Genomic DNA, 23113 nt, shown 5'->3' on the forward strand with positions numbered 1-23113 from the left:
ACAATGAGATACTGTTTTATGCTTCAGAGTTTCTCATTCATCCTGTGCTCAGGCAGACATGGCAGACTACCAGCAATTTCCAAATTTCTATAACTTGTTGGCACCACCAAAGAGCCCAAACACCCACTTTTTTGTTCAGAAACACAGGAGGTTTTCTCCAGCTCTGTATTGTTTCTGACAGTTCGACTAGAACTTGATTAATAGAGTGCTCTCCAATTTCAAGGTAGCACTTGACCCATGTAGGTAAACAGAGAGGCTCTTATCCATTAAAAAATAAATCTGCAGAGCTTGGTGTTAAAACCTTCCCCCTTTTTACCTATCCAGGCGTGGGACATGGCTGGAAATGTTCTCCAGTGTCATTTCTGGAGGTCTGGCTCTGCACAGCATCAGCCTCTGCAGCACAACACTGTGCTCGGGCTCACAGGTGACATTGCCACTGCGCTCATGTGTCTGCAGCCTCCTGCTTCCTATCTGCCACCATTAGTGCCAGTCCATGCTTAGAAAGCTGCTGATGATAATTCTTGGCCTTTCTCACTGTAAAGGAGAAGGTTGGTATTCTGTATTTGGACTTGATATAAAATACCATTGCAGTTTTGATACGGAGTAGGCAGTCCTTAGGGGAGTTGTGACCCAGCTTGACTCTAAAGGTAGTTTTAGCAGGGGAATTTCTTCATTTCCATTCCAGGTGATGCTAGCAAGGTTCCTGTTTCTGTAACAGGAAATCACTCCCTTTGTCTTTTTCATGTGTGAGAAATGGCCCATGTTTTCTCTAGCAGCATTCTAAATACTAAGTAAAGAATTTGTAGGAAACTCTGTGGGCATTTGGGAAGAAAAAACGCTTGTCTCTTGGAGAAAAGGGACCTCTTGGTCCTGTTGAGTGGCAGGAGAGGCAGTGCTGGCTTAGCCTGTCCTTGTTGCCTGCATCCCCGCATCAGCAGCACCTGAGCCAGGACTGCCGAACTACAGCTCACCCTTCTGCTTCAGAGAAACTTTGTTTGTATCTACATCACTAATTTTATATTTTAATTAAGCCAAAGAAATCTGCAAAGAAACGGGAGCCAATACAAGCCAGCACAGCAGGAGAGGCAATTGAAAAGATGTTAGAACAGAAGAAAATCTCAAGTAAAATTAATTATAATGTGCTAAGGGACCTGAACAGCAAAGGAAGTAGCACACCAAAGAAAGAGGATGACAGCACTGATGACAGCACCAACACCAAGAAGCTGTCAAGAAGAAAATCTATTGCCAGTAGGAATATAGCCAACCCTGTAAACAGTGTGGGAAAAAGGTACTGCAATTGTTCATTTATATCTCTGTCTGTGAGACTGTCTATGCATCTTTCTGAGCCAGACAGTGCAGGGACTGAAACATTTGTTTGAGGCTAAAATAATGTTTGGGGCTCTGTTTTTATTTATTTTGCCAGCAGAGTTGCAGTGGCACCTTATTTATAGTTCACATATCAGAGGTCTTCTTTGGTGGGAATTAATCATCCTGAAAACAAAACAAACACCAAAAAAAAAAAAAAAAAAAGAAAGAGAAAATCAGTGGAAATTCATAAATCTTTCATCTGAGGACACCTTTTCTTAATATGATCCTAACATTTGTTGTCCTACCTTTCTAAGTTGTCTGTACCAGCTGACAAGGCACTAAATGTTCAAAAGCTTTGGCTTTCTTGCTTGATTTGAACTGTATAGTTCCCATCTGTTTCGACAGCTAGCTCTTTTGATTAGCTTTTAATTTAGCTTTATTCCAAACTTTTGGTGTTAATTGATGACACAAATATAAAGCTCTACAGTAAATATAGTCGTTGGTTTTCTGGTCTGCATTTGCAAATGTTTTATAGTGTGGTGAAAGCTACTGTTTCAGTGAGTAAAATATTTAACTTGTTGGGCAGATTTGTAATGTGCTGTAAAGTGTAGCAGGTGATTGATGTGTCCTATTTACAATATTCAACTAGTTTATTAGTCTTCAGTTTATGGAATTATGTCAGATGATCATTTGAACTGTGTTTATGTACACCAATTTCTTACTTAGATTATATATATATATATATATACTTAGATATTTACTTATTTGCTGCCCAAAAAACCCAATAGTTTTTTTTCTTCCAGAGGTATAAGCCCAACACCACAAGAATATTTAGATATTTAACTCTGAACTGTAAGGTGATGTGTTTGCACTGTAGTTCAAATCTGGGCATGTGTTGTAAATGGGTAAAGGACTGGGGAGGGCAGGAGGGAAGTCAGCCACAAGATGTAATCTATTCATGCAGGAACCAGGACATAGAACACCTGAAAATGTGATGTTGGGAAGCATTGTAAGTGCCCAACTCTTAGAAATTCAGCAAAATAAGTGACTAGACCCAATCTCTTATAGTGTCTTTGTTTGACAGCAAGGCTTTTGCTTTGGCATTTGGCTTCTCAGCCAAAACAGAGGACTGGACCCATTCTAGCCAGGATGTGGGTTTTTGCACTGCACCAAACACATTTTCTTTCTCTGTGATACCTTTTTTGTTCTATATTTTACTAAGATAGCTTCATCCTCATTTGACTTCTCTAAGCTGCTTTGCTTTCCAGTTCCTGACTCACTGTGGGTTTTAGTCACCTCTAGAAGTTGCTGTGGAGGTGATGTCTAATGACTGAAGCATATACATCTTCCACTACTGAAGGAAAGTGAGGACACATTGAGGATTAACAAAGAGCATTTAGTCTGTGCTTTATTTGGATTTAACAGGTCCTAACGAATCATATTACTTGTTTCTAGTAAGATATAGCTGATTTTGGTTGTCTGAAATGCAGTGCTGCAATGGGAAGCAAGGCCTGGCAAGGATCTTGCTTGCATGTCAGAGCTCAGCAATACTATCCCTGCTCAAGGTGCTTTGCCACATCTGAACCTTGTCACTTCAGAGGTTCACAGAAATGTTGGGCACTCAGAGCTCCTGTTGAAATCAGCGTGTTCCACTCTTAATAGGTGTTAAACTCTTTGGAAAATCATGCCATAAATATTTAATTTAACAGTGGTGCAACTTGAAAAGGTTTCTAGATAAATACAAATCAGTATTTTCCAAAAGCAGCTAATAAAACATGTTTATTTTTCCTCTTGAGAGCCTAAAGTACGTCCTTAAGATGCATAACAGAGTTTCCTGATGATGATTAGCTGATCTTGGATACAATGAATTTTGCAGCAGAACACTTCAGAGGAGATTGAGGATACATGCAGATTCGTGAGTTAAGGGGATTTTGCACTCCAGAAGCAGCGGTGTTCTTACTTAAATAATATCAAGGACTTGTAAAACCATTAGTTGGACTTTTTTCCCCCCCCTTACAATTAAAGATTTATGACATACTTCTGATTTTTTTTTTTGCTGGTAGTCTAAATGCCATGCCTTTTACAAGGCATGCATAAATTTCCATGCTCTGCCTTGTTCTTATATGCTGTGCATACACTGCCTTTGTTCAGCATTGCTCCTCTGAGAGGCGAATGGCTAAATACTTCCCCACTGATACAAAAATCATGGTAATTTATATGCAATTAATAATAATAAACCCCCTGAACATTGCTCCTTAGAAAGTGAATGAAGCACGTAATGTGTCTTTATCCAGGAGGCATTTGCAGAGAGCTTGCTAACTGTTTGGGTTTGCAGTGATTTATAGTCCCAAATCTTTATCTGTCTTAAATATTAAGTAAGCTGCATCTGACTGCATTAGCACCTTGCATAACCTTGCTTTGATATGATCCTTTAGTTCATCTGAGTTAGTCAGATTTTCTGGAGTTGATTTAGTCCTGATCCCGATTGGAAGGTACCCGTACTGTGTAACAGGGAGCTTTACAAGCTAGGAAAGCCACCCACCTACTTGGTGATTAAAACAGCACTTCTATGATTCTATGTCACTGTCCCTGGAAGTGTTCAAAAGAAGACTGGATGAAGCACTTAGTGCCATGGTCTAGTTGATTGGACAGGGCTGGGTGCTAGGTTGGACTGGATGATCTTGGAGGTCTCTTCCAACCTGGCAGATTCTGTGTTTCTATACTTTTGTTAATGTTACTTCTATCAACTTCCAGTTCTGTGCAAGTAGTTTATTATACCTTCCCCTGCTGATCTTTTCCCCACAGGGGAGAGGGTGGGGAAGAGAGGAGTAACCTATATTCTGTCCTGTGGGCTTTAGCCCTGGAAGCTCAAATCAGGACACAGTGTGATGGTTTGGGTGTTACCTCTCCCCCACACACACACTTTGGAAAATCACCCAGACTAGACTTAGCAGCTCTGGAAATTGAATGGAGCTTTGTATTTACAGCTTAGCACAATGTACAAACAGATATTTACAATATAACCAGTTATAGACAGAAATAGACAAGTTAAAAGGTAATACAGAAACAAAACAGCCCTCTCAGAAACCTGAGTCCCCAGGAGGAGTTCTCAACCACCCTTCCACCTTCTTCCCACCTCCCTCTACCTTACCCAAGATCTTGCCTTATGCCCAAGGAATATTGGAGGGTCAGCCAGGGGGGTTAGGAAACTAGTGGATTAGTCACAAAGATGGCAGGTTAGGTTAGAGAGAGAGAAAAAGTTCAGCCCAAAGCCCAGAGAGTGACTGTGCTATCTATGTTTGTGTTCTTGTTCTTATACATCTCAACAAGCCTATGAGTGAAGTAGACACCACCACTGTTTTCTTCTCACAGCCTGTAATCTAGTTCTTCTCACCAAAACATTCTAGCCAGGCTCAATCTAGCACACACAGACACACCTCCCAGAGCTACACTGGGATTTTACTTACTGTACCTGTCAAGGTGGTGGAAGACTAATAATGACGTTGTCTGTTATTTTGGGAAACTCTCTGGTTTGTAAATGCATTTCATTACATTTCTTAATGCATTTTTGTTCCAGTGAGTACCACAATTGGTGCTTCATATGCAAAAGCCATTTTGTTTGCTGTGTGTTTGAGATATGGGACGTTGGATGCTACTGTAATAGATGTTGCAACTTTAATTTCAATTACTAGTTGCACAGTTTATCTTCACTAGTGTCTTCTGTGCGAGTGCAGCCTAAGAGTAATATGTTGGAACTCCTGGAAAAGAACAATTGCCACTTCAAGCTACTTAAAACCTGAACTCCATTTAGAACTGTGCCATACACTGGAGCTCTTTAAGTCCAATAAAGAGGGGTTTTAGGACTAGCATCTTTTGGTTGGAAGCTTAATAATTCATTTTATATTTACTTGAGCTGAATCTTACATTGCTTGCAAAGTGAAATGTGTTGTACCAAGAAAATGTGAGAACAGGAGAGCTTTCAAGTCACTACTTTTGAAAAAAATTAAGCCTGTTTATTGCTATGTGCTTGAAATTGGTAATGATATCAGAAAAGACAGGATATATTATCGGGGGAGTAAGTGTGTCAGGTTAATCTCCTGAAGAATTTGCCTTGGAAGAAATGAAACAGGACTGTAAAGCACAGCTGAGTCTGTGCTAATGAAACGAGGTTGTTCTGAATGGAAGCATATGAATATGTAATAGAAAAACAAATCATACCTGCTATGAATGTGACAAAAAACCTTGGTAAAGATCTCAGATTTGATTAGATTTGGAAATTCACCTCCAAATTCTTCCCATAGTCTCACTACCTGTTTTGCTTGTATATGTTGGCACATGGCCCCATCTGTGCTTTGGAGCAGTGGGATCTGGATTTTGCAGACATGGTATTTGCAGTACCAGGGACTTCTGCTGTTCATGCTCCTGCCCTGGGATGCACAATTTCAATTAGCATCTGGTCCAGCTACATTTTTGTTGACTTTTCAATGTGTGTCACAACCTCAGAAAGATTGTCTTTATTACTGGAGAGAACGTATGTGATACTTTTCCTACAGCCTAGCATTAAGCATCTCATTTAATCTGATGAATTACTTGATGCTTTCTTGGCTTTAATTGGAATCACATTCCCCTGGAGAGGGTAAAATATGGACAGAGTCCTAATTTATGTTCTCTGGAGGAGCCTGCTGCAGGGAGAGCCTGTGGAGGCAGAGTCAGCTCCCCACTGCTGGCTGATGCGAGCACTGCCCCCAGCTCCAACCCTCATTTACGACTGACCCTTTCTGGTGTCTGGCATGTGCATGTTCCTCTCTAAGGTGGAAGTTTGTTATGATCTCATTGGGTTTTCCAGATTATAGTTAGTAATATTGTGGGAGAGAGGAAATATGGGGTGCTATTCATCACACACAGCCTGAAAGCTTTCTCTTCACTTGCTGGTACTGTGGTGGTCCAGCAGAATCTCTGTTTCTTTCTCCTGAGGAGAAGGGAGGACTGAAGCTCCAAACCACCTGTTTTGACAACATCCAGGATTGCTGATAACAATAAGGCCTTTCTTTGTACTTCTACTATTTTGGCAGGTGAAGATGGTGTATTGAGTGCTCTGCTGCATTCTGACTGGGTGCTCCCAACTCAAACCCAGTCCTCAGTGGTTATTCTGTAGTGGCTATGGCTTGTAATTGATTTTATAAACTCAGACTGGATTGTTTTTTTTTAGTGGACAGTACTTTTAGCTTATTTTAGATTATGAGACTGCTGTTTGTGGAGGGAAGGAGCTTGAGCTCACATCTTTCAGGGTACTCAAACCAGGTGGCCAAGAGAGCCAATGGCATCCTGGCCTGCATCAGGAACAGTGTGGCCAGTAGGACAAGGGAGGTTATTCTGCCCCTGTACTCAGCACTGGTCAGACCACACCTTGAGTACTGCGTCCAGTTCTGGGCTCCTCAATTCAGGAAAGATGTTGAGGTGCTGGAACATGTCCAGAGAAGGGCAACAAAGCTGGTGAGGGGCCTGGAGCACAAATCCTATGAGGAGAGGTTGAGGGAGCTGGGGGTGTTTAGCCTGGAGAGGAGGAGACTCAGGGGTGATTTTATTACTGTCTACAACTACCTGAAAGGACATTGTTGCCAGGTGGGGGGTGGCCTCTTCTGCCAGGCAACCAGCAATAGAAGAAGGGGACACAGTCTCAAGTTGTGCCAGGGTAGGTATAGGCTGGATGTTAGGAAGAAGTTCTTCACAGAGAGAGTGATTGGCATTGGAATGGGCTGCCCAGGGAGGTGGTGGAGGCACCGTCCCTGGGGGGTCTTCAAGAAAAGCCTGGATGAGGCACTTAGTGGCATGGTCTAGTTGATTGGATAGGGCTGGGTGATAGGTTGGCCTGGATGATCTTGGAGGTCTCTTCCAACCTGGTTGATTCTATGATTCTATGAAACAAAACTCAGCTCGAGTAATTCAAGAGATTCCTGAGTGTCTGAGAAATCTTTATATCAGATTAGACCCAAGTGTTTATAAAGATTATAGCCCTCCTGATTCTCTGTGTCAAGAAGAGAGTTGTTATTTCAGAACACTTCTTTTTGTTTGTTTCCTGACAAAAAACTGCATTGTTGTAAATGGTTTCAACCTTTTAAAGTTTAAGAGTTCATTGAGTGCAACCGAGGCAGTGGAGTCTGGTGGGTTGATGGAAGTCTACAGCAAATCCTAGAGGGTAGCAATCCGTGAGGAAGCCCAGCTTCTGAAGAGGGACCAGCCCTATGTTTAACAGGTACAAAGCTTTTCAGAGAGTCTTTTCCATGGCAGCTTTGGTGGTATGCATTCTCTATACAAACTGGCCCTTTCAGATGGGATCTGAAGAGTGTTTTTCTGTGCTTTAGTTTTCCATCATATGTTTTTACTTTTCAGAATTGCCTTCAGTTCTTTGTCTAATTTACCTTTGGTATCCTGTTTTCCTCTCTCTGCTCTGAAGTCTGTTACATGGTTTGGAATTAATGTCTACTTCAGCTGTGATATTAGGTTTTATTTCTTGTCTTGTGCTGCTTCAGGTCTACTTTATATATGTGCCTAATCTGCTAGCATAAATTTCCTACCTGGAATGAAATTCCTCACAGAAGATACTAGTTGAGATGACAGTTAAGAGTTTATTATATGGTTGGCATTTTTGGTGTTTCCCCTGGAATTAGTCTTGCACTGGCTACAGGATTAGCTGGGTATAATATACATGTGGTTGGAGCCTTCATGTTGAACATGTGGAGTCAGATGTTGGTTTGAATATTATGTATGGGGTAAATAAGTTCTCTAACCACTTTGACATAACTGTTTTCTTATGTGATCTGTGCTTTGAGAATTTCTTTTGAGCATAATTTTATGTATGTTTGTGCTTTGCTGTGGTATATAATCATTTAAATCAAAGGTTAATCAAAATGATTAGTCATTTTGAACAGGGAAATGGTGACATTTGATAAGTACCTCCACTTATAATAAATCTTACCAGTATTTTCCAGTCTTGTAACTTTTAGTGGGACAAGCTTATACAGATTATGTATTTTAGTTACAAAAAGCAAAGCCAAGAAAAGAATGAATTCAAGACTTAAAAGGTTCTGCTTTTCAAGTCATGCATCTCCATATTAAAGTTAGCTGTGTGGGGGAGAGGTTTACAAATGACCTTGAAAGGAGCTGACACATTCTTCGACCTGTTCACAGTTGATTTGATGAGTTGATCTAGTAAAGCTTCTTGTGATGTTGTAACCTGGCTAATGCTGCAGGTTACTTCTGTTCATATGAGCTCAGAAGCCTTTTGTAATGAGGAGATAAATCAGAGGCAAGAACTGGAAAGAAATGTATCTGACCCAACGTGTTTTAAGATTAACATGTGCTTTTTAACATCTGAATGCTAAAATGCAATCCTGCTTCATTAAGTGAGAACACAGGAGGAAAAATACCTTTCCTTCTGCCTTGGGAGGCAGGAACCAGCACGCTGTATGGGGAATGTGAGACACTTAGTGCCATGGTTTAGTTGACTGAATAGGGCTGGGGAATGGGTTGGACTGGATAATCTTGGAGGTCTCTTCCAACCTGGTTGATTCTACGATTCTAAGGTTATCCCTTTACTCTCAATATCTCTTGACACAGAAAAAGGACAGAAGAATGGGGACTTGTTTATTTAATTATTTGTTTATTTTTAACAAACAAAAAGAAAAGGCAAAAACAGTTCCCCAGACTCATCCTTTCAGAAACTGGTAGGCATTTGTCAGGACTTTATGTTTGTTCTGATTTCTCAGGCTATTTGGAAGATGAATTAGCCCTGGTATCTACAATAGCATTTTTCTTTCATGTCTGACAGGCTTGATACCTCTGACAGTGCAGCTGCATTAACTCTGAAACATGTATGAAGAGTGTTTCATGTTGTTGTGCTTCTCACCATCCATTGAGAAATGAGCTCCTATCCTGTCACTGCCCAGCACGGCATCCCAGCCTGCAGAGTCTGGCCATACGTGAGCTGCTGCAGGAACTGCTTCTGTTGCTGACTCTCAGCATATTGCAGCAGTTACTCCAGCAGCTCTGTACTCTTCTGGCACACAGCATCAATTCGTTCTGATGCGGTTAAGAAAAGGCTTGTTCCTTCATCATAGAATCAGAATCAACCAGGTTGGAAGAGACCTCCAAGATCATCCAGGCCAACCTATCACCCAGCCCTATCCAATCAACTAGACCATGGCACTAAGTGCCTCAGCCAGGCTTTTCTTGATGACCCCCAGGGACGGTGCCTCCACCACCTCCCTGGGCAGCCCATTCCAATGGGAAATCACTCTCTCTGTGAAGAACTTCTTCCTAACATCCAGCCTATACCTACCCTGGCACAATTTGAGACTGTGTCCCCTTGTTCTGTTGCTGGTTACCTGGCAGAAGAGGCCACCCCCCACCTGGCTACAATGCCCCTTCAGGTAGTTGTAGACAGTAATAAGATCACCCCTGAGCCTCCTCTTCTCCAGGCTAAACAGGCCCAGCTCCCTCAACCTCTCCTCATAGGATTTGTGCTCCAGGCCCCTCACCAGCTTCGTTGCCCTTCTCTGGACATGTTCCAGCACCTCAACATCTTTCTTGAATTGAGGGACCCAGAACTGGACACAGTACTCAAGGTGTGGTCTGACCAGTGCTGAGTACAGGGGCAGAATAACCTCCCTTGTCCTACTGGCCACACTGTTCCTGATGCAGGCCAGAATGCCATTGGCTGTCTTGGCCACCTGGGCACACTGCTGCCTCATCTTCAGCTTACTATCTATCAGTACCCCCAGGTCCCTTTCCTCCTGACTGCTCTCCAGCCACTCAGTCCCCAGCCTATAGTGCTGCTTGGGGTTGTTGTGGCCAAAGTGTAGAACCCTGCACTTGGCCTTGTTAAATCTCGTCCCATTGGCCTCTGCCCACCCATCCAGCCTTCCATCCTTTCCTTCCTCCTGCAGGAGACAAGTTATAGCATCATTTCCTCCTTTCATGCCTGTTCTGCCAGTGAGTTAAGTGAAGTTATATTATTGAAATGGAGTGTTCTTCCTAAGAAACTCAGTTTTGGATTTATTAGGTTCTGAGTCTTGGAATTAGTTTTTGAGCATTGGAATAAAATGGCAATGTTTCAGTATAGCAAATAACACACCTCTATTTTCACCTTGTAAAATATAATTGGTGAAAAACACCCCTGGAATAGCCTAATGACAGGAGAAGTGATGTGAAGAAGCCTTTTAGATATGAACTGTACCAATTTCTGTAAACTCAGTGGTGCTGCAAATTATCTCGAGTTGTAAAGCATTCATTAAGAGCATCCAAATTTTATAATATAAACATTTAATGCTGTCAAAAATGACTTTGGTGTAAGTGTAAGGGAGCATGCTTTGGTGAGACTGCAGAGGAGTGCTCTTGAGTTGTCATTTGTTTGGACTCAGGAGAACCTGTTAAGAGGAAGTTCTTCCCAGAGAGAGTGATTTGTCATTGGAATGGGCTGCCCAGGGAGGTGGTGGAGGCACCGTCCCTGGAGGTGTCGAAGAAAAGCCTGGCTGAGGCACTTAGTGCCATGGTCTAGTTGATTGTCTAGGGCTGGGTGCTAGGTTGGACTGGATGATCTTGGAGGTCTCTTCCAACTTGGTTGATTCTATGATTCTATGAAATAGCTATAAAGAAATCCTTCAAGATTGTGTGAGATCACATCTGGGCTTGTGCAGGTGTTTGAGCAATAACAAGTGTCTGTGAAATCCAGCACTCGCTTGCATTTACTCTGAATGATCAAGACCTCCTCCAATTTAAAACTAAAAAGGCATTGATCTGGTTTGACCTCATGGCCCACAACCAGGTCAAGTCTCCTTGTTTTTACAGCAGTCTTCTTGTTTGTTTTACATAAATTGGATATTGCTTTTCTGCCTCCCACTCAAGAAAACTGTCTCCTTGTCAGATTCCAGGGGAGGCTGGCTGGGCAGTGCAAAAATGCAGAGGGGATTTTTGTAACTGTCTGAACTAATTTCATCTTGTGTTTTAGGAGTAAATAGGAGCAATTTTAGCCCAGAAGATAATTTTGTGTGACAGTTGGATTGCGAGCACCTTGTTTATCTGTGTTCTCCTTTTCAGGTTGGTTATGAGAAAATGCTCAGTGAGCTTTTTTCTTCCAAATTACACTCAGTGGGTCTAATGGGAGACTTAACATAAATATGTCTGTGCAGTCTCTTGAACTGTATAGTGTGTTAGCAAAAATAGTAATATGTGATGTGGGGGGTGAGAAGAGTGGGAAGAAACAAAGAAATTGGAAGCGTTATGGCTCTTGTTATCAAACCTGTTATCTGCTGGAGAGCAGCCCTGTGGAGAGGGAGCTGGGAGTCCTGGTGGATAACAAGTTAACCATGGCACAGCAGTGTGCCCTTGTGGCCAAGATGGCCAGTGGGATCCTGGGGTGTATTAGGAAGAGTGTGTCCAGCAGATCAAGGGAGGTTCTCTTCCTTCTCCTCCCCCTCTACTCTGTGCTGATGAGACCCCATCTTGAATACTGTGTTCAGTTCTGGGCTCCCCAGTTGAAGAGGGACAGGGATCTGCTGGAGAGGGTCCAGCAGAGGGCTACGAGGGTGATTAGGAGGCTGGAGGACATGGCTCATGAGGAGAGGCTGAGGGACCTGGGGCTTTGTAGTCTGGAAGAGAGAAGACTGAGAGGGGATTTGATCAATGTTTATAAGTATCTGAAGGCTGCCAGGAGTTGGGGGACAGGCTCTGCTCACTGCTCCCTGGGATAGGACAAGGAGCAATGGGTGTAAGTTGCAGCAAAAGAAGCTCTGCCTCAACACAAGGGGGAACTTCTTTACTGTAAGGGTCCCAGAGCACTGGAAAAGGCTCCCCAGAGAGATTGTGGAGTCTCCTTCTCTGGAGCCTTTCAAGGCCTATCTGGATGCATTTCTCTGTGATCTGTGATAGATTGTGTGGTCCTGCTCTGTCAGGGGAGTTGGACTTGGTGATCTCCTTCGGTCCCTTCCAACCCCTACCATCCTGTGAGCCTGTGATCCTGGATACCTCTCAAGTGTGTATAGATAGTATTGTCCTGCTCCAGAAGGGGAGTTGGACTTGATGATCAACTTGGATCCCTTCCAACCCTGTGATCCTGTGTGATCTGTGAAACCCTAGAGGTGCATGTCCTGCTGTCATGGCTGAGAGCCCATCGGCACTGTCAGATGCTCCTTTGCAGTCCGTAGTCTCTGTGTTTTCATGGGTGGAAAATGGTTGGTTTATGAATTGATTTTCCTTTGACCCTAGTCCAGCAGGGTCTGTTTGTTGACCTTTACAGTATGTATTTGCTCATTTTTTGAAGTGTAAACCAAGGGAAGTGTATGCCTGACATGTTTTAGATCTACAAATAAGAGATGAATTTTCAGTGAGTATTTGTTAAACGTTGAAGGAAAAGGAACAAAACAAACCTTGTAGTGGCCTTCCAGTATGTGAAGGGAGCCTACAAGAAGGCTGGGGAGGGACTATTTACAAGGTCTTGTAATGACAGGATGAGGAGTAATGGGTTTAAACTGACAGAGGGGAGATTTTAAAATAGATGTTAGGAAGAAGTTCTTTACAGTGTATGCGGTGAGGCACTGGAACAGGTTGCCCATGGAGGTAGTGGATGCTCCCTCCTGGAGTTGTTCAAGGTCAGGTTGGATGAAGTCTTGAGCAACCTGTTCTAGTGGGAGGTGTCTCTGCCTATGGTGGGGAGTTGGAACTGGATGATCTTTGAGGTCCCTTCCAGCCTAAACCATTCTATGAAACAAACCCATAACTTTTTCTTACTACAGTGTAGCATATGATATTTTACCAAGACTAGTTGTTACTACCTTGTAACAAGTGATGGGATGAGGACATGGCCTCAAGTTGCACCAAGGGAGGTTTAGACTGGAAATCAGAACAAATTTTGTCACTGTAGGGGTTCTCAAACACCAGAATAGACTCCACAGGTAGGTGATAGGATCACCATTCCTGGAGGTGTTTAAAACATGCATGGATTATAGAATCATAGAATCAATCATCTTGGAAGAGACCTCCAAGATCATCCACTCCAACCTAGCACCCAGCCCTAGACAATCAACTAGACCATGGCACTAAGTGCCTCAGGCAGGCTTTTCTTCAACATCTCCAGGGACAGCAACTCCACCACCTCCCTGGGCAGCCCATTCCAATGCCAATCACTCTCTCTGTGAAGAACTTCCTCCTAACATCCAGCCTAGACCTCCCCTGCCACAACTTCACACTGTGTCCCCTTGTTCTGTTGCTGGTTGCCTGGCAGAAGAGACCAACCCCACCTGGCTACAACCTCCCTTCAGGTAGTAGTAGACAGCAATGAGGTCACCCCTGAGCCTCCTCTTCTCCAGGCTAAACAACCCCAGCTTCCTCAGCCTCTCCTCACAGGGTTTGTATTCCAGGCCTCTCACCAGCTTTGTTGCCCTTCTCTGGACGTGCTCCAGCACCTCAACATCTCTCTTGAATTGAGGAGCCCAGAACTGGACGCAGCACTCAAGGTATGGCCTGACCAGTGCTGAGTACAGGGGCAGAGTAATCTCCCTTGTCCTGCTGGCCACACTGTTCCTGATACAGGCCAGGATGCCATTGGCTCTCTTGGCCACCTGGGCACACTGCTGCCTCATCTTCAGCTACTCTCTACCAGTACCCCCAGGTCCCTTTCTTCCTGGCTGCTCTCCAGCCACTCTGTCCCCAGCCTGTAGTGCTGCTTGGGGTTGTTGTGGCCAAAGTGCAGAACCCTGGTACAATGGTTTAGCACCAGATGTCGTCGAGTTAGATAGTGGTTGGGCTTGATGTTCTTTTCCAACTGAAATGATTCTATGATTCCAGTATTCCCCAACTAGGAGGCTGGTCACTTGAAGTTTATTTCTTGCTGTTTGCACACATTGCCAGACTGGATAGCTGGCAGTCATTATGTGATTGTGACTGCAGTTCTTGAGCAACAGGTAGGTAAAGTTTTAGATACTTAGACCAGTTTGTTGCAAAACTTGAAGTTCTGTTTGTTCACACATTTAACAGCATCTGCATCATTAGTTTTAAGTTGACTAGTGTGCTGTAACTTGGTCATTTGTGTAGGGTCTACTCCATTACCCAGTGATGTTTCTGGTGTGCTGGCCAGTTTCAGTTTTACCTTGCTGTAGTTGTTGCTAAATATAGGATGAAACATATTAAGATAACTTCTAATTGTGGTTGTGGAAGATACATGCATCAACTCTAACTACTTTCTTCTGTTGTGGCATTTTGAGTTTATTTTGATTCACATGTTTCTGCCCAGCATTTCCCCCTTCCTCCAGTGCAACACAAGGATAGATTGAATGAACCCATTGTTGTGTTTAGGATATGCAGGTACCTCATTGACTTACCATCTGTTTCAGAGCAACTCATCTCCTTCTCTCCCTTCTGTCTCTCCTTTCTGTCCCTTCTTTCTGTCTCTTCTTTCTGTCTCTTCTTTCTGTCCCTTCTTTCTGTCCCTTCTTTCTCTCCCTTCTTTCTCTCCCTTCTTTCTCTCCCTCCCTTCTTTCCCTCCCTTCTTTCCCTCCCTTCTTTCCCTCCCTTCTTTCTTTCCCTCCCTTCTTTCTTTCCCTCCCTTCTTTCTTTCCCTCCCTTCTTTCTTTCCCTCCCTTCTTTCTTTCCCTCCCTTCTTTCTTTCCCTCCCTTCTTTCTTTCCCTCCCTTCTTTCTTTCCCTCCCTTCTTTCTTTCCCTCCCTTCTTTCTTTCCCTCCCTTCTTTCTTTCCCTCCCTTCTTTCTTTCCCTCCCTTCTTTCTTTCCCTCCCTTCTTTCTTTCCCTCCCTTCTTTCTTTCCCTCCCTTCTTTCTTTCCCTCCCTTCTTTCCCTCCCTTCTTTCCCTCCCTTCTTTCCCTCCCTTCTTTCCCTCCCTTCTTTCTCTCCCTTCTCATTGAGACCCCTTTCTTGCAACCTGGAAAGAAGTCAGGGTTTTCCTTTCCCCTCATGTTTCACACTTGAAGAGAAACTTGTGCTGCCACTGAGGTCAGGTGAGAAGGTGCAGAGTAGAGTATAGTATGTGTGAACCTCAGGGCCTGCAGTCTCCCAAGTGCACATGCAAGTGGACAGTCCCCCTGCCTTGAGTGCTCTTTTAAGACATTGATTGGCTCAGCAGCTGCCAAAAACCTTAGACTATTTGAAACTTTTCCATTCAAAGAGGGCCATGATAGCTGGCAGGGAGAAGATAGAAGAAGGCTATTACAGCCCACAGCATGACACAGTGCAACAGATTGAAAATCTGTATTGATACTTGGAGTTGAGTGCAGATTTGCTGAATTGGAGCACTGGGAGGTATGCTTGGACATTTGAGAGCACTCTCAGGTCCCTTACAGAATAAAAGTGTGTGACATGTATTTAATAGTCTGTTGTCTCTATTCAGGAAGAGTTTTAGATGTTGTATTTATGTGGAAGAAATATATGACACTTTCTAGCACAGTGTTCTTTCAAGGAGTTATCAGCATATTTAATCTGAGCACTTTGAGAGCCCAGGTATAAAGGGGACACATACAAATTTGGAAGCAGAATGAAATGGTTGGCATATTTATTTTGTAAGGTTATCTTTGCCTGTCTAGAGTGGTGACATGATAGTTTTAATAGAAAAATGGCTTTGCACACTTCTGCAGAGATGTTATCGTGCAGCAATAAAGGAACAAGAGAATTTGGAATTCTGACTAAAATACTGTTGCCAAAGTTGCGTGAGAGAGTCGTCAGAGTAAAGCTGTAGTTGAATCAAGCAGTCATCTGATTAATTAATAACAGAGGTTGAAGTCAACAGTAAGTCAAATTATTAGAAGAAGGTAAGCAAAACAGAAATCAGAGTGTTTTAAAAGATGAGACTGATTATTACAAGACAACATCACCCTGCTACCTGGCTCCTGGAGGCAGAGATGGGCCCTTTCAATTTGGGCTTTAGTAAGTCAGTGTTAATTTTCTGCCTAAAAGTGCTACTTAATTGAAGGTGCTTTAGACACTTGTTCTTTTTCTTGCCAAATGAACTGTGTGCAAACAATATTGGCTTGAAAAATGGATATGCAAATATATCATAGCTTCAACATGTTTGTACTTTATTCATGCCTTGTGAAACATTACCCCCCCAAAAAATGATGGGAACAGAGTAAAAGAAAGGTGAACTCCTTTGTGTAGGTTGTTTATAGAACAAGGTGAATAGCAGAGCAGCTCAGGTTGCTCATGTCATTGATGGATGCCCACTGCATACTTTCTCTGGGTGTTCCTCCATCAGGCTGTACCTTCTCCTCCTCCTCCAGAGTGTGTCCAGGAGATTAGGATCATTAATGGCTCTCAGTAATGCACCAGTGCAAACCCCCTACCTTTTGCTGATGTATTCATGCATGATACCACCTCTGCCACACTTCTTCAAGTATTCTAATTATATTGGTGATATAAAAACTTCCTTTGCCTGCAACATGCTCCAGTCCAAATGTGATTTTACCTTTGGGCAATCTGGAATAGAAAAGAAATATTTGGTTTTGATTGTCAGATTTTATACAACTTATTTTTAAACTCCAAAAGTATAAGAGAGAAGCTAACTGAAAAAGGCTTCAGTCTTGTAACAGGAAAAATTCAGAGTACATATCCCTTGAATTGCCTTAAACCCCTCTAGAGACAGAACTACTTTTTCTCTGTGCATCCATATTTTAATTTTCCTATTATTTATTAAAACATTTTTGCTCCTTTCTGCCAGCAAGCATTTGGGTAATGAAATAATTTAGCTTAACTGGATTGCATACATTCATTGATCTTGTATGGCTCAGTCTGTGTCATTCATTTCCTGAAAATAAACTGAAATACCAGTTCATCATCTCTAAAAGCATGAAATGACAATCATAGAATTCTATTCTATGATTCTGTATTCTATTCTATGAAATGACAAGATGTAATTCTGTCCTATTGCATTGAAAACAAAACCAACAAAGACACAAACTGAAATCGGAGGGAAGGGAAGCCATGGAGGGACGAAAAGACAAAGAATGGGCTAATTAAGGATTTAAAGCCACTGGGGTTTGAAGGCTTTTTGCAACTAGCAAAGTGAGTCCAATGTAAAGCATAGTGTGTGTAAGCCTTAAGAAATCATCAATTCTGTATGACACAAAATAAGCTAGTAGCAAGTGACTGATTAGCTAGAGAGGTTTTGGGTGCAAGGGAGAAGGTTTGTGTAAAAATAAACCTCATCTCGCTGACCTTTGCTGACCCTAGCTGCCTCTCTCTTGATCTAACCTGAAGAGATTAGAAAACTCCTTAACATCAAAAGGAACCATAGACAGTCTTGTCTCCCAGAGCCCCATTGTGTTTAGGAGTGATTTATCAGGAGGCAGCAGCCTGCTCCTGCTTGGAGCCTTCACCCGCTGGCACCAACAATGTAGCCATGGATGTAGGTCAGGCTGGTGGTCTCAAACCCTGCCTTGGAAAAACAATGCACAGCTCTCAAAGTGATGGATGGGAAAGCCAACTCTGGAATTCCTTTCCCCAAACTTGTTTGGAAGATTTGCTGGGTTTACTGAATCAACACTTTTCAGGTGCTTCCTTTATTTTAGCTGGGAGCAGATTATTAATATTATTATTGTTGTTGTTACTGTTATTACTATTATAATTATTATTGTTATTACTATTATCATTGTTGTTATTGTTGTTGTTGTTACTATTATTACTATTGTTGTTGTTGTTGTTATTATTGTTATTAAAAATTTAGAATCACAGAATCAGTCAGGGTTGGAAGGGACCACAAGGATCATCTAGTTCCAACCCCCCTGCCATGGGCACGGACACCCTACCCTAGATCAGGCTGGCCACAGCCTCATCCAGCCTGGTCTTAGATGCCTCCAGCCATGGGGCCTCAACCACCTCCCTGGGCAACCCATTCCAGCCTCTCACCGCTCTAATGCTGACAGACTTCCTCCTCAAGTCCAGGCTGAATCTCCCCACCTCCAGCTTTGCTCCATTCCCCTTAGTCCTGTCTTTACCTGAATATTACTATTATTATTGTTATTATTATTATTTACAACTACCTGAAGGGAGGCTGTAGCCAGGTGGGGGTTGGTCTCTTCTCCCAGGCAAGCAGCAACAGAACAAGGGGGGACAGTCTCAAGTTGTGCCAGGGGGGAGGTGTAGGCTGGATGTTAGGAGGAAATTGTTGACAGAGAGAATGATTTGCGTTGGAATGGGCTGCCCAGGGAGGTGGTGGAGTCACTGTCCCTGGAGGTGTTGAAGAAAAGCCTGGCTGAGGCACTTAGTGCCATGGTCTAGTTGACTGGCTAGGGCTGGGTGCTAGGTTGGACTGGATAATCTTGGAGATCTCTTCCAACCTGGTTGATTCCATGATTCTATGATTTTGTTCAACTACAGAACTCAGGAGTGTAATTAAATCACAGAGACAGTTTGCCCTTCAGCACATGGTAATCTTCAGATTCTGATTGTTTTTTATACATATATATATATATATATATGTGTGTGTGTGTGTTTATATGTATCAACATGTTTTATAGAAACAACATTGCTGCAGGAGGAAGATGCAGGTTTTATGCATCTATTTTTATCTCATCCAGAGGGTTGACAGAGCATATTTCCAAGATCTGATGATTACTGGGCTGTAGTTTTCAATTAGCTTTGGGTTGCAATCTAAAATTATTTTCTACAACATAAGGAAGTTTTAAATTATGAAGCAGCAGGAAATCCTGAGAGCCAAGACATTAAGGGGCTTGCAGTGCAGTATATATTTGTTATTTTGTTCCTACTTCAGTAGCTCATGGATATTATGCAGACATTATATTAACTTTTTGGTGAAGACCAGACACCAGAAAACTCAAGTTTATGGTTCAGCATTTACTGATAGGATTTGCAAGTCAGTAAAGTCCAGATTTAAGATGGCTTTTGCAGAGTACTTGTGAAGGGCCAGCAGCAGTAACAGATGCATTTTTGTCTAAATTACTTAACCTCTCTTTTCAATTTCAGTATCTGCTGATTTCATTTTAAAATCCATTTTAAAGCAAATGAAATAGCTAGGACTTTTTCTAGCACAGTAATGGAGACCTTTAATATCCTACCTCTCTGTAGATCATAGTTTTAAAAGCTGATGTTTATGGTGCTGTTGCCTGTGCTGGGTATGCACTGTGAGAGATGCAGTCAAACTGAGGATCCCTGTGTTAGACTCTACTAACAACTAATTTTAAAGGTTGATCAAGGTTTTCAGGCTTTTATTGGAAGACTTATCTTTCACTAAAGTACTGTCAACAGCAGAGCTCCTCTTGCCTGTGCACTGCACTCCACATCACAGCTCCAGAGATGTCTGGCCAGCTTCCAGTTTAAATTCATTTAACAGAGTAAGTCTGAAATGATTTAAACATTCTCAATTTACCACCATAACCGAAGGGTCAAAGCCAGCAGCTGTAGAATCAGCTAAGATTCAAGAGAGTTTTAAAAGAGGAATTTATATGTAGCCGCTTTACAAATGTCACAGAGATAGGGAATGCTTTAGGTAAGTAATTTCTATCACCCAAGGCTTCTATTAATGGATTACCTTAGAATCACAGAATCAGTCAGAGTTAGAAGGGACCACAAGGATAATCTAGTTCCAACCTCTCTGTCATGGACAGGGACACCCTACCCTAGAGCAGGGTAAGATTCTTTTGTGCTGTAACGTACAGGATCACAGGGTTGGAAGGGACCTAAGGAGATCATCAAGTCCAACCCCCCTGCCAGAGCAGGACAATGCTATCTAACACAGATCACAGAGGAACACATGCAGACAGGCCTTGAAAGTCTCCAGAGAAGGAGACTCCACAACCTCTCTGGGAGGCCTGTTCCAGTGCTCTGGGACCCTTACAGTAAAGAAGTTCTCCATCGTGTTGAGGCAGAACCTCTTTTGCTGCAATTTACACCCATTGCTCCTTGTCCTGTCACAGGGAGCATGTGAGCAGAGCCTGTTCCCTCCCTCCTGGCCAGCCCTCAGATACTTATAAACATTTATCATATCCCCTCTCAGTCTTCTGTTTTCCAGACTAAAAAGTCCCAGGTCTCTCAGCCTCCCCTCATGAGCCATGCCCTCCTGTCCCCTAATCATCCTCTTAGCCCTCTGCTGGACCCTCTCCAGCAGATCTCTGTCCCTCTTAAACTGAACACAGTATTCAAGATGGATAGTAGGGCTGGGTGATAGGTTGGACTGCATGATCTTGGAGATCTCTTCCAACCTGGTTGATTCTATGGGGTCTCACCAGGGCAGAGTAGAGGGGGAGGAGAATCTTCCTTGATCTGTTGGACACACTCTTTCTAATACACCCCAGGAGGGTAGGGATGGATTTTGTCCCACTGTGTCAGTGGACTTTGGCTCATGTTGTCAAACAGTGGAGCAATGTATGTTCTGGGGTGTATCCAGGCACCCCATTAAACTGTGACTCAGTCCCTAACAAGGCAGGTAGTTGACCGGAAGGATATTCTCAGGCTTTGTACACACTTGTGGGGAAAAATGGTAAAACAATCAAGTTAAGGAACATCTGAATTTTTGCCAGTTTGTGCTGATAAATAACTAAGCATGCTGCCTAATGCTGCAGTTGCAAATATTCTTTGTTCTCTTTTGTGAGACACTTCTTAGGAGGAGTATCACCCTTGTGTTTCATGATCTTGCCTTTCTTCACCTCTTATCAAGTGTATCTCAGTGTTATTTGTTATTCTTTCTGTCTGACTTAGGCTCTTAGGTACTGCTTTGTCTGAAGTCTTCCTCCAAATCTAGAAAAATAACCTTTCATTGTGCATGAAAAGAAAAAAATGAAAGCAGTGTTTTTCTTTTTCCTTAGAACTTGAAAACATGAAAAAAAGATTAAATAGGTAGATGGAGAAAAAAATAATTCAGAGACATTGAATGATACTCACTGATTAAACTGTAGGGAACATCCACGTATCTGTCTCCTGAAGATCAATTCTCTGAGACTAATCCCTGCTCCTGCAGCAGTCTGTAATAACTGCAGTGTATTATCTTTCTGAGTATTATTACTGAAATAAAAATTGCTGGTTTTAAATGTTGAAGGTATTGGAATACCCATCCTGGCATTCATTATTTCATAAAATGGATCAACAGTCTTCTCTGTGTGCATACAGTTCAATATTCTTTCAAAGTGGTATTGAAGGGTGATCCTGCTGTTCCAGTCATCCTGTCCAGCACAGTTACACTTGGATGGATGCCATAAAAATAACCCCCAAACCAACCCCAAGCAAAATGTGGACAGGCAAAGGAGTGTCTATGTTGCAAGATTTTGTGCAGTGAGAGTTGTAAAACCAGATTGAAAGGTCTTTTTAAGTTAGACACTGGGAGTTTGTAATTTGGTGAGGAGGGAGAAGCATCTTTAGTAAGCATCTTCAGTATCTGAAGGGGGCCTGCAAAAAAGCTGGGGAGGGACTTTTTAGGCTATCAGGGAGTGACAGGACTAGGGGGAATGGAGCAAAGCTGGAGGTGGGGAGATTCAGACCGGACATGAGAAGGAAGTTGTTGAGCATGAGAGTGGTGAGAGGCTGGAATGGGTTTCCCAGGGAGGTGGTTGAGGCCCCATGGCTGGAGGTGTTTAAGGCCAGACTGGGTGAGGCTCTGGCCAGCCTGATCTAGGGTAGAATGCCCCTCCCCATGGCAGGGGACTTGGAACTGGATGATCCTTGCGGTGCCTTCCAACTCTGACTGATGCTATGATTTTTAGTAATGTGTTTATTGCTGTTCTGATAGACAAATCATGAAGTCTGGGCCAATTATAATTTCCTGAGTCTCCATAAGTGGACTCCAAAATGACTTTTTTGCTCTTGTGCTCTAGTAGCTTTTGTTGCTTATTCGTTTTTCTGTCAAGCATCTAACTGCTGCATTGCCTGTAAACTGAGAAAATGTTTCCTTAGCCTAAGCTAAGGAAACTGCAGAGCATGGTGCTTTAGGTCCAACTCTCTTTTACATTCCCTTTCAGCCTTAAGCCTTTCCACTTCAGTTTCCTTAGCCTAAGAGTCAGTTGTGTTTTGAAACGCTGATGGACAGTAGTCAGTGAAAACAAAAAGGCTCAGTTCTTACTGAGGCTGAATTTGTAAGTCTCTTTTAAAAATAAGACTGTAGAGCAACCTGTGCCACAAACAAAGGAAGTAGTGAAGTCTTGTTTTCTGCTGCCTGGCATCTTGTGTTTCACTGCAATGCAAGAGACATGTGGAGGTGCTGGAGCAGGTCCAGAGGAGGGCAACAAAGCTGGTGAAGGGCCTAGAGAATAAATCTTATGAGGAGCGACTGAGGGAGCTGGGAATGGTTAGTTTGAGGAAGAGGAAGCTGAGGGGAGACCTCATTGCTGTCTACCTGAAGGGACAGTGTAGAGAGGCTGCTGCTTTTCACAGGTAATTGAAGACAGAACAAGGGAGAATGGCCTCAAGCTGAGACTGGGTAGGTTTAGATTGGACACCAGAAAACATTTTTCACAGAGACAGTGGTCAGGCACAGGAATGAGCTGCCCAGGGAAGTGGTAGAGTCACCAACCCTGGAAGTCTTTATGGGTCATTTGGATGTGGTGCTTAGGGATATGGTTGAAAGGTGAACCTTGTTGAGTAGGGTTGTACGCTGGACTTGGTGATCCTGAGGGTCTTTTCCAAACTGGATGTTTCTGTGATTCTGTGATCTTTTTTTTTCCTGTGGTAATTCCCTTCCTCCTCTGCAGCAAGAGCCCCAGCTCTCCTCTGTCAGCCTTTCCTGAAAGAAGAGAGGGGTTAAGAGGGGTTTTCTGATGCATGGGACATGGTCAACTCTTTCTCCTTTAGCTGAGTAATTCT

General features: G+C 42.9%; 1 protein-coding gene across 13 annotated transcripts in view; it reads left to right on the forward strand.

Moving 5' to 3' along the window:
• Positions 1-23113, forward strand: part of BRF1 (BRF1 RNA polymerase III transcription initiation factor subunit) — a 481847-nt gene that overhangs the window by 183177 nt on the left and 275557 nt on the right. For 3 of the 13 annotated variants that reach the window (XM_064159323.1, XM_064159396.1, XM_064159819.1), the window contains one exon: positions 1032-1288. The exons of the other annotated variants lie outside the window; for them this stretch is intronic. In XM_064159323.1, the coding sequence (XP_064015393.1) occupies positions 1032-1288 (257 nt within the window). The remainder of the gene's footprint in view (positions 1-1031; positions 1289-23113) is intronic. 13 annotated transcript variants of the gene reach the window in all.

Source organism: Pogoniulus pusillus, chromosome 1 (assembly GCF_015220805.1).
Source record: "Pogoniulus pusillus isolate bPogPus1 chromosome 1, bPogPus1.pri, whole genome shotgun sequence".
NCBI lineage: Eukaryota > Metazoa > Chordata > Aves > Piciformes > Lybiidae > Pogoniulus > Pogoniulus pusillus.